The 12,018-nt window shown below is 44.4% G+C and overlaps 1 protein-coding gene across 2 annotated transcripts in view; it reads right to left on the bottom strand.

Annotated features, from left to right (window-relative positions):
- The window catches only part of kitlga (kit ligand a), a 28,590-nt gene extending 23,352 nt beyond the window's left edge, over positions 1–5,238 (bottom strand). For both annotated transcript variants that reach the window (XM_079271485.1, XM_079271486.1), the window contains exon 1: positions 4,956–5,238. In XM_079271485.1, the coding sequence (XP_079127611.1) occupies positions 4,956–4,970 (15 nt within the window). In that variant the 5' untranslated portion in view covers positions 4,971–5,238. The remainder of the gene's footprint in view (positions 1–4,955) is intronic.
- Between the last annotated feature and the right edge of the window lie 6,780 nt (positions 5,239–12,018).

The following is a 12,018-nucleotide window of genomic DNA, read 5'->3' as shown; positions in this document are numbered from 1 at the left end:
AGCTTTTTAAATTCCATGTTTCTTTGCTCAAAGGCCGGGGTAAGCTTTGGAATTTGCTCCAGATGTCATTTACATGCTGCACAGAAGGGAACCCAAATCAACTAATAAAACACCCTTTATGCTATATATTTATATTTTAAACACATTAATCCTATTTAAGTAAATATAACTGAGCCTCTGGGGGACATTACATTGAGAAAGGGTGTGAGGGCTGAATCCACAGCTCCCTGAAAGATGAGTGCAAAACCCCAAAACGAAAACAGAGATCAACATTTAAAATCAGAATTACAGACAGATTTCTGTTGGCCGGGGAAGCAACAAACTATTTTATTTGTACTTACAACTAAACGATTTAGTCTACAAAAAAAATAGTGGAAAATGTCCATTACAATTCCCAAGAGCACACAGTGACCATCAGACCACAGCGCTATAACCCAAGGCTGTTCAATTAACCATGACACAAAACAGAGCAACCAGACAATGGTTGGATCTTTTGCTGTGTTTTAATGAATTCCATGTTGGTCACTGTTTTAAATCAGCGGCGCGATTTGAAAGACACTGGGCACAGAAAAGTCTCCCTTGTTCAGTATTTTTACTACATTTAAGAAGGCACTGCATCCGCACTCACCATATACAAATATACAAGTCGCATCAGATCAACTTTAACACTGCCTTAAAAAGCTGCCAAGTCATCTACTATTCAAAACTAATAAATGACGGCTCCAGTTACCCCAAATCTCCATTCTCCACAAGAAAAACAGTCTTAAAGCCTACCAGTGAGGGCCACCACCTGGTCCCTTGATCCTCCCCATTAATTACCTGCCATTTGCCCCACACATTACCACCACCATCGTCAACTCCCCATCAACTGGTATCCTTCCTTTCAAACTTAAAACTGCTGTTATCACTCCCATCCCGGAACAAACAGTAAGCGCCAGCCTCCTGATGTCAGCTGACTCTGGAGCCGTCATGTTTTTTGATCCTCCTGGATTTAAGTGCAGCCTTCGACAGTCACTTATTGGAGAAGGTTCTGTAGGTATTGGGAACTGCTCGTTCGCAATCTGTCATCATGGGGGCCAGTTGTTGCCACTTAGCGCCTGTAAAACATGGAGTCCCACAAGGTTCTGTTTTGAGCCTACTTTTATTCCTCATTTACATGCTGCCTCTCGGATACATAACAAGGAGAAATGGGCCAGATTTCCACTGTTATGTGAACGCAAGCCTCATCTGAACCACTCCTCCCCGTCACTCTCTGACTGATTGCTTAAAATGAAAATGCAGCCCAACACTCCAGTATCTCCATCTTATCACCAAAGCCTTGGCGACATGTTTGACAACCAGCTCTAATGTGTTTCACATATACATTTAGAGTTGTTCCAGAGATGCCTCCAGGCTGAAAACTCTGAATTGAGGATCAACGAGTTCACAAGACTATTTTTTTCGGGTGCTGAAGATGCACAAGTGAGCCATCTCGCTTCTTTCTAATCTGTGTTGAGACTGACAATGAGGCAGGTGCTAGCAGAGAGTGTGGCGTTAACCAAAGCTACACATCAACATACAACTCCGATCTCGCTAAACCTACACTGGCTTCCTGTTTAATTCCACATCGAGTACAGAATCCTCACGCTGACTTACAAAGCTGTTCAAGGCTCTGCACCCCTTTATCTCCCGCCCGCCTTGCCTTCCCATTCTCCAGCAACCAACGGCTGCAAGAGTAAAACTATGGACGACAGACCATCTGTTGAAGACACTGATGAATCATGCAAGGCCACAAGTAGAGCATGAATTCTGATCATAAACTCAAGTATATGTTGCAAAATGTGCACCAAGTAGGAAATAGGGAGTCACTTGAGACATTCGTTCAGCCGTTCAGAGGAAGGAGAAAGAGAGGCTTTGCCATGTGACGTGCTGGTAGTTGCCTCTGAAGAAAGTTTCACTGTGGCTTCATGTTCACACTTCTTGCAAACCCACAGAACACGCCCCACCAGCCTGGCTCTGGCCATGTACTGCATCCATGCGACACCGATTTTCCCACTCATGTTCGCATTCACACCCTCTCACGGCACTCTGTGTATGAAGACATGCCCGAACCAATAAATAAATTACTGAACCGATCCAACCGGTCATTTCAAACTGGAACTCCAGGTTGAAAAAAGGCCTGCAGGAGTTTCCTAACTGACAGACCTCAGCGTGTCGCAGTTAATGGTGCACTGTTGACATTGTTTCTAAATTCTCCCCGGTCCCCTGCTTGATGGGTATATGTTCTAAAACCTCTGTCACTCACTCATCTGACACATTTTCAGACGAGGACTTCAAGGAGCTCTTGGTGATCTTACCTGCTGAACACATTAACCCAAAGACACGTCTGCTTTAAGAAAGGGTTACGATAGCATTGGCATGCAGTCACTGTTTTTCTCTGGATCTGCAACAGCACATTGATCATCATGCTGCTGCAGAATAAAAAATGTCAAATGCACGAGGCCCGACCTCCGTGACAGGAAAATCCTGCAACCCAAACCATGTCCGCTTTGTTGCTTTTATTTGGCATGCCATTTATTCCTGGAAAAGAAAAAAACTGCAACATTTTAGGCTGCGACTCCACAAAGCAATGACACTCTGAAAAACAGCTTGAGAACCCGTGAGTTTGGTAGATCGCATTTTCTGTCATTAAATTTTTATGAGGTGTCCACTTTGATAAAAGGAAGTTATTATATGATTCAGCAGCAGGATCACTGTCATCGCCGCGAGCTCACAGTACACCAAGGCAGCACGTCAGCTCCATGCCGCCCTGCTGCAGACCTGATGCCATGACTAAGCTATGAGAACAAGTCATTAACCCCTTAGCAGATTCAAGTCCACATTACTTGCTTTTTTATCATAGAATTTGCCTTAAATGAACCCATTCAGCTGTGATTACTGGAGAGTGTAATTCTGACACATCAGCGCCCTCCTCGCCACAATGCCCACCTCCTGTTGTGTGACATAATCAATCAAACGATGCAGAGCGCTCCGTTATGTGACATCTCTGTAAACCTCCCAAAGCCCTGAGTGACTGGTCTCTCAGACGCTGTGCGCTCCCTACTGGTGACGAGATGTCCTGTGAAGGTCGAGACGTGTTCTCACACTCTCTCTCACACACACACACACACACACACACACACACACACACACACACACACACACACACACACACACACACACACACACACACACACACACACACACACACACACACACACACACACACACACACACACACACACACACACACACACACACCATCAGAGAATGCTTGTTTTAGTCGTCCCCTTCGTTAAGAGTGGGTCTAAACCTTTAGATGTCTGGGTTATTACAAAACACCAAAGACAGTCCTGCCATCAGTTTGAAAAAAAAACCTGATGGCAGCCCCCACAGATTTATGGGCTGTCAGAACAGATCAGGGAATCCCTGGTGCAGATTCACGACTTATTTGTTCTACGTGCGACTACGTGATGGTGGGAAAAGCAGGAGCTGTGGGCAAAGGACAGTAAATAAAAGATGAAAGGTGTCGGCTGATGCAGCCAGGCACAACTTACCGTGGAACTTCATTAAAAACCCATAAAGGGAGACTGCTGCTGTGAATATGATTAACAGCAGCAGGGACGCAGAGATGCCCACCCTTCCTCCAGGAAACTTCAAAGACTTTTATTCCCAGAGGAACACACACACACGCCCTGATAAATCATGATTATATTTAATGTTCTGTCATTTCTTATCGGATTAAGCCATCGAAAAGGTGCTTACATTGCCATTCAGAGTGAGGCAGAGATTATTTTCACATTGGATCCCAAACGTACATGTGCACAGGGTTTGTTAAGGTAGAGAAATAAATATTTGTTCTCACTTAAGATATATTAAAAAGGCTCTTTCTTTTTAAGAGTAGTTGGTTGGCTTAAGGAGATCACCTGCTGTATGGATCAAACCTATCATGTAGAACTATACCAGTGGTAAAAATAAAATATAAATAAAAAAGGACTGCAGCTGTTGGAAATTAGAAATAGCCATTTATTTGATAATAATTAGAGCAGCTTTGAAAGAAGCCATTGGTCGTCAATTTGTACATGTTTCGGGTCAGCCAAGATAATGGTGTCAATGCTGCTGGTCACAGAGTTCCCTCGCAGAACAGACAGACAGCAAAAGCAGGCTGCCGGATGAAAAACGTATTTGAAGTCTCCAGATGGACAATGATCTGTTCCACCTCACACATACGGGAATATATACCCAGAGACGCACAGCCTGCCACCTTGACTTCGCAGTTCACCTGATTAACGCCAGCTTCATTTACGCACCAGTGAGTTGTGACAGGCTGCAAAGGTGGATCAATCATGTCTGCTCTCCACAGTGAAACAGATACATATTTACATGTATCAACAAATAGGTGTAACGTGAGTCTCTCATCCTGTACCACAGCCCTGATTAGAAAGCATTCCAAGAATAACTGAAGATAACTGGCAGATGAGCAAACGGTGCGAGACTGGCGCCGTAAATATGATCATGTTGATCGGGGGCAGGCATCGGGAGCGCCGCTCTTTGCGACGGAATGAGGAAGGCATGGACGCGCTGTATAAACTCTGGACAGGTGACACATGTTTTTCTCTTTTCGAAAAGCTACAAAATGTATGAAGGAAAGCAGGTTTGACGGCTCGGTAATTAAGCCACTCCACAAGAAGGGAAGTCGAACAGATTTGATACCGCTGGCACTCAAATATCCAGTTCATTCCTACGTAAGCCATCTCTATTAAAGCCAATTCAAAGCCTGACACGAATTCAAAAAGACAGAAAGAAAAAGACTAAACGTCTGGTTTGACAGGCTAAGTTTGATGGCTCGCGACCAGCAGCAACGTGTCGCTGCCCTGCGTCACGCTGCAGCGCAAACACTTTATTTCCTCAAGTAGAAAAAAGAAACAATCACTTACTTTTGGCTTCTTCATATGGAATGACAGGAGTAAATCCAGTGTGTGCGAAAGCCTATTTTATTTTACTTCTACGGGGAGGAAAGGGGTTGTCATCATCCTGTGTGCACATATCCAATGCTCAAGTCAGCGCAGTATCCGAGCAGAGGAGAAACAAAGCCCCAAAGAGGAGAAGGAAGAAGAACGGCAAATAATGTGAAATCAAACTTTCAACCTTTGCAACCTGCAGGCTAGCGGCGTGTAGCATCTAGCCCATCTATCTACGACATAGATCCAGACTCTGAGGGCTCTGAGGGCTCGCAGCGCGCTGAGGGAAGGGGTTAAGCTTTTATAATGATGCGTAAAGAGCAGTCAAAGAGCCGCCCTCTGACGAGCCGCGGTGTGAAGAGGGTTCACTCCGAAACCACCGCTGCCAATATAAACAGATCTAGATCACACACGAGAGCAGGTTCAGAACTCCTCCGTGCTGGGTGACTTCAATTGCATCATACATGGTGATCGTACGAGGCATTTAGCCCTTAAGTGCCCATAACGTTTGACATTTAGGCTAATTTAGGCGTTTTTGTAGATGTTGGTTTCTTCTCCAACTCGGAATGTTCTCCTGTTCTCAAATTCAAATGGGAAAATGCCTTTATTGGCGTGGAAGTCTTCCAAGAACCCTGTTGCCAAAGCAACAAAATACAAAAGTACACGATAAAAGTAATCTGAACATGAACACAGCGTTAGGATTGATGTGTATTTATGATGACATTCAGTATATCCTATGCATATATTTGGATATCATACATTTCAACACATATCACTCTGTGTGTGAGTGTCTGTGTGTGCATTTCATATTCATCAGGTTGTGGCATGTTGATACATTTTTGGCAGCAAGCATGGAAGGATTGCCGAACGGGCCTCTGGCCAAGGCCCAGGGGCCCAATGTGTCAGGGGGACCCCTGGCCTTCACCCATGAAATGACGTCAGAATGCCGACAAAGAAACATACAAGATCACAAACAGACAAAGGCACCAAAACAACTGCAAAGAGATACAAAACTGCTGCCGAGACACAAATAAACCCAAAACGACCACAGAGACACAATATGATCACAAATAAACAAAAAAAATGACGACAAAGCGACACGAAACAACTACAAAAAGACACGAAACAACTACAAAATGATGCAAAACAGCTGTAAGGAGACACAAAGAGACAACAATTACGATAAGGGGCAAAATAACCACAAATACTATATATAATGTGGCCAGGGGCCCATTGTCTCATCGTACCTTATTATTATTTTTAATTACAGGGTTGAACGTGTCAAAGTAAATCTTCCTGACTTGAATGCAGATGTTCCCGCACACTGCCAGAACCAATGTTGCAATGTTGTTTCTTAGAACTTCGTTTCAGCAAAAATTTCATAACAGAAAATGCGATCTACCAAACTCACGGGTTCTCAAGCTGTTTTTCAGAGTGTCATTGCTTTGTGGAGTCGCAGCCTAAACTGTAACAGTGACTGCATGCCAATGCTATCGTAACCCTTTCTTAAAGCAGACGTGTCTGTGGGTTAATGTGTTCAGCAGGTAAGATCACCAAGAGCTCCTTGAAGTCCTCGTCTGAAAATGTTGCTTTGCTCACTGTAACGACATGACGGTGCTCACTGTAATGACATGACGGTGCTCACTGTAACGACATGACGGTGCTCACTGTAATGACATGACGGTGCTCACTGTAATGACATGACGGTGCTCACCGTAATGACATGACGGTGCTCACTGTAATGACATGACGGTGCTCAATGTAACGACATGACGGTGCTCAATGTAATGACATGACGGTGCTCACTGTAACGACATGACGGTGCTCAATGTAATGACATGACGGTGCTCAATGTAACGACATGACGGTGCTCAATGTAATGACATGACGGTGCTCACTGTAACGACATGACGGTGCTCACTGTAACGACATGACGGTGCTCAATGTAATGACATGACGGTGCTCAATGTAACGACATGACGGTGCTCACTGCAATGACATGACGGTGCTCACTGTAACGACATGACGGTGCTCAATGTAATGACATGACGGTGCTCACTGTAACGACATGACGGTGCTCACTGTAACAACATGACGGTGCTCACTGTAATGACATGACGGTGCGCAATGTAATGACATGACGGTGCTCACTGTAATGACATGACGGTGCTCACTGTAATGACATGACGGTGCTCACTGTAATGACATGACGGTGCTCACTGTAATGACATGACGGTGCTCACTGTAATGACATGACGGTGCTCACTGTAACGACATGACGGTGCTCACTGTAACGACATGACGGTGCTCACTGTAACGACATGACGGTGCTCACTGTAACGACATGACGGTGCTCACTGTAACGACATGACGGTGCTCACTGTAACGACATGACGGTGCTCAATGTAACGACATGACGGTGCTCAATGTAACGACATGACGGTGCTCACTGTAATGACATGACGGTGCTCACTGTAATGACATGACGGTGCTCAATGTAATGACATGACGGTGCTCACTGTAATGACATGACGGTGCTCAATGTAATGACATGACGGTGCTCACTGTGATGACAGACATGACGGTGCTCACTGTAATGACATGACGGTGCTCACTGTAATGACAGACATGACGGTGCTCACTGTAACGACATGACGGTGCTCACTGTAACGACATGACGGTGCTCACTGTAACGACATGACGGTGCTCAATGTAATGACATGACGGCGCTCACTGTAATGACATGACGGCGCTCACTGTAATGACATGACGGCGCTCACTGTAATGACATGACGGTGCTCAATGTAATGACATGACGGTGCTCAATGTAATGACATGACGGTGCTCAATGTAATGACATGACGGTGCTCACTGTAACGACATGACGGTGCTCACTGTAACGACATGACGGTGCTCACTGTAACGACATGACGGTGCTCACTGTAATGACATGACGGTGCTCAATGTAATGACATGACGGCGCTCACTGTAATGACATGACGGCGCTCACTGTAATGACATGACGGCGCTCACTGTAATGACATGACGGCGCTCACTGTAATGACATGACGGCGCTCAATGTAATGACATGACGGTGCTCAATGTAATGACATGACGGTGCTCAATGTAATGACATGACGGTGCTCACTGTAATGACATGACGGCGCTCACTGTAATGACATGAGGGTGGGACTTATTTCATGGGTCTGTTATTTGTGATCATTTGTGATATTTGTGGCCTAATTGTTTTCAATGGCATTTCCTGTTGCTCTTCTGTGTCTCGATCATTTCAACTCGTGCTAACAAGCTTGTGTTGCATGTAACATTGGTTTGTCAAAACATTGAGGAACTCATTTTTATTCTAGCACCATTTCCAGTGTTAAAACATGTATCTTCACTTTTTATTACATTTTTACAGCTTGAATAAATGTGTCATCATCATACTTGTTACATATAATATTGCCTTATGATAAGTTTTGTAAATAACTATAAAAACACAGAGACAAAGTTAAGATTTGTGTCATTATGATTTTTCAGAATGATTTCTGAGTCTCTTCTATTTTCTGGTGGAGGAGTAACGGGGGTGGAGTCTATCTGCCGTGCCTGAGGGGTAAACGCCTCTAATGATAGGATTGCTAACGCATACGTTTGTGCTTGAAGCAACAAACCCCAGATCACTTTCCCCTGATGCTCCTCTGCCTGTCCTGTCACCACCTGCATGTCAGGAGGCTTATCTGCCAAGAAATTTCAGGTGATCTGCAGATATTTTGGAGGCCAGTTTTGGCAGGCTTTTTTTGTGGCGTGGGTGCAAAATTGCACAAAACTTTCGACGCATTGTCGAGAAATAATCGGCTTAACAATCAGAGGCATAGTTGTTCACTGAATGGGCAACTCCTAAACCCGAGACACGCTGCCCGCCCCACCTCTCTCGCAGAGCCGCTGTCTGACGGGCCTCCTTCCATAATCTGCTTAATTGGCAAATCTGTCTGTTAAATGTGACGCCTTCGCTGATATTTATCAATGAATGTAATCTAGACCTGAAAGAAACAGGATTTCCTGTACTTACAATGCGAGTCCCCTGTGGAATGTCTGGAGAATCTGGCCCCTGAATGCACATTAAAGCTTCATTAATTGATTTTTGGCCACTATAGGATTCAGAAGGAAAAAAAAGCCCACAAGCTCCCCGGCATATTATCGTAAAGCTGACGATGACTGATTTGTTTGCAAACAGCAGCTTACTTACAAATCCAGCAGACACAGCAACATCATCAGTCTGTAACCGTAGTTCTCTCACTAATGTTGATGATATGAGGTCCAGTTTTTATTCTGATATGTAATATAGAAATATTAATCACACAAGTTTTGATATTTACTTTGGATGAATTCATTAATTGTTGTAAAAAAATAGAAAACCTTCAGTGTGTTCAAACTTCTATTACTCAATGCCAGCAGCACTTAAAGTGATTCTCACTGTTGGGGAAGAAACTTCAGAGTGTTACCTTTCAATAGAGACCAAACCCATGCATGCACTCCAAACGGTTCAAGAACAGCTTTCAATTGGCTTTGGGTCTTTTAGGCTACTTTTACTGGAGTGGTAACAGGTTACTGGTCTACTTTGGATCTTGACTGCAGGACTCATTTTTAAAATAAAAAATCATTTTGTAATTTAACCTTTTTGAGTATTTGAGTATGACTTCCACAGCAGCACACTTCATTGCTCTTCATCGTCATTACCTCCAACAGGTAATCAAAGACTGAGGCAATATCAGTTTTGAGTGATATATGGGCCCCCCAAGGTGTGCACATTCCTTCAAGTGAGATGCTTGAATGCACAACATTTGAAATGTCAGCATGAATAAAAAGCTTCAGTGCACCACACAGACGCACCGGCGCAACAGTGTTTCTCTCTTTCAAGTTACATACTTCAAACCTTTGTGTTCAGTTGATCTTTCACGCTCAGTCATGTCTGTACTCCGCTGTACTGTGACTTACTGTTATCCCAAAGTGGAGTGGTGGTTTCCGAGGAGTCTTATGTCATCGTTTATCTGTCAAAGATGTTGCATGTTTTTAATGTCCGTCTAAAGCTCACCTAATAACATGGAGTAAAGTGCAGGGGATGTGCTCTCCTCATCCGTCGCAGGAAGTGGAAGCCCTGCTGGGCTCTCTTGGCTAGACATGTCTGTGATGTGCACCTCTCAGGACCTGATGCATTTCCAGACGGTTCGACGATGATCTGCTTTGTTGACATTCATGGACAGATTGTTGGTGTTGCACCAGTCCATCAGTTGTTCCACCGCCTCCTCCCTGTAAGACAGCTCCTAGTCATCCCCGATGGACTAATAGCATTGTGTCATCTGCAAACTTTATGATGCGGGTCATCAGAGTAAACGGCAGCAGACTCGGGACCCATCGCTGCTCAGTGAGATGCTGTTGGAAGTGTTTTCACAGGGTCAATGCCAAGTAGAGATGCAAAGAGGCCAACTCCAGATCAAGAAGCCACAGACTCAGGTAGAATGTTGATGCTTACATGTCTAATTACGCCGGATTATAACCTACTTTCTCTTGTCAACAGGAAAGTCCACCTGTCAGTGTGGCCAACACTAGTCGAGCAGCAGGATTAACTGCACAGAGATAAATCATGCTATCTTCAGGGCAGCAGGCTGACATGTTCTAACTCAACATCAACGTGCAAACCTATAATTGGCCCCCTGAGGGTCTTGAACTTAGGCGCACAACCGACTCCCCCAAACTCAAACTAGATAAACAGTGACCAAATAAACCAGTTTGGTGCGCCAGTGCCTGAATTAATACACTGCTGTTGTTGGTGCAAGAGGATTAGCTTGAATTACAGCGACTTAATAACAATAGATAATTGTGGCAATTATCTACTTATTGTGAAGCCAAAGTGGCTACATAGTGCTGACTCGGCGCTGGAATGAACACCTGTTTGACCTCCCCACCTCGAGGGAGGATAGAGAGGCACTGAAAGGTTGGCTATTTTGAATTCCTTGAATGGTTTTGGAAAAGCTTTTGTAAAATGATGGATGCCTTGACCGCTCTCTGCTGTGTGTGGGTCTTGCAGTTTGAGGGCCTGTCATACCTCATCTGTCTTCTAGCTGCCCTCCTTGAGTTTCTCTCCTCCAGAGATCACCTGCCTGCTCAGCCGTCTCAGAGTCCCTCATCCGCCTCCTCCAGGACACTTTAACTGTAACGCAGAGGGCCGATGCCGACAAGCTGCTTTTAGTTGTCTGCGTCTGCCTCGTTTCTGTTACCTGCCTGACACATGTTTCCCTGATTTCATGACTTATTGCAATTCACCATTCATTTCCACTAGAATGTCCACTAGTTATCAGATCTACATTTGAACGAGAGGAGACCTAGAGCATCCGTTTGACTTGACATTTTACGAATACCTTCTCCAGACGCTGTTGTGGCGCCACAGTCGCTTGTGGGCTTCACCAGTAAGATAACAAATTCATTTTTATTCGCCCATCTCGCTTTACTACTGCTGCTTTGCTGTGTTTTTATTTGGCTTGTAAATCGGTGGAGAGACTTCATCAAAGCCACTTTGAAACTAGTAAAGTTGTAAATACCGTGATAATAAAAAGCACATTCTCCCATTTCTCCAAAATATTGGTTTCTTGTAGTGTATAATATTTAGGGGCTGATGCTCTCATCATAGAGGCTGAAAACAGTAACAAGTCACAAACATCTTCATCCGATGGGAAGAGCAACAGTTGTCAAGTACCAGATGTGGGGCAGCGCGGAACAATAAATCCATAATGGGTTCTTGAAGAAGTATAGGAGGGAAGATTTAAAACTGTTACGTTGAGATTTAGGAGAGTACCGCAGGTTTCATGTTCACACCTATAATGCCAATCCTTTTATGGGGTTTCTAGTGGAGAAATATGGCCGCTGTTATTCTCACGTGTAAATGTTGGTTGTCCTCTGTGCAGGTCTTCATGGTACAGCGGGGTCTACGTCTCCAGCTCTAAAGGTGTCACTATATGCCAAAAACGAATTTATCAAGTGCCGTCTG

The sequence above is a fragment of the Melanostigma gelatinosum genome (genome assembly GCF_949748355.1).
Source record: "Melanostigma gelatinosum genome assembly, chromosome: 1".
Taxonomy (NCBI): Eukaryota; Metazoa; Chordata; class Actinopteri; order Perciformes; family Zoarcidae; genus Melanostigma; species Melanostigma gelatinosum.
The sequence above is the reverse complement of the archived record's forward strand: the minus strand, read 5'-3'. Positions and strand labels throughout refer to the sequence as shown.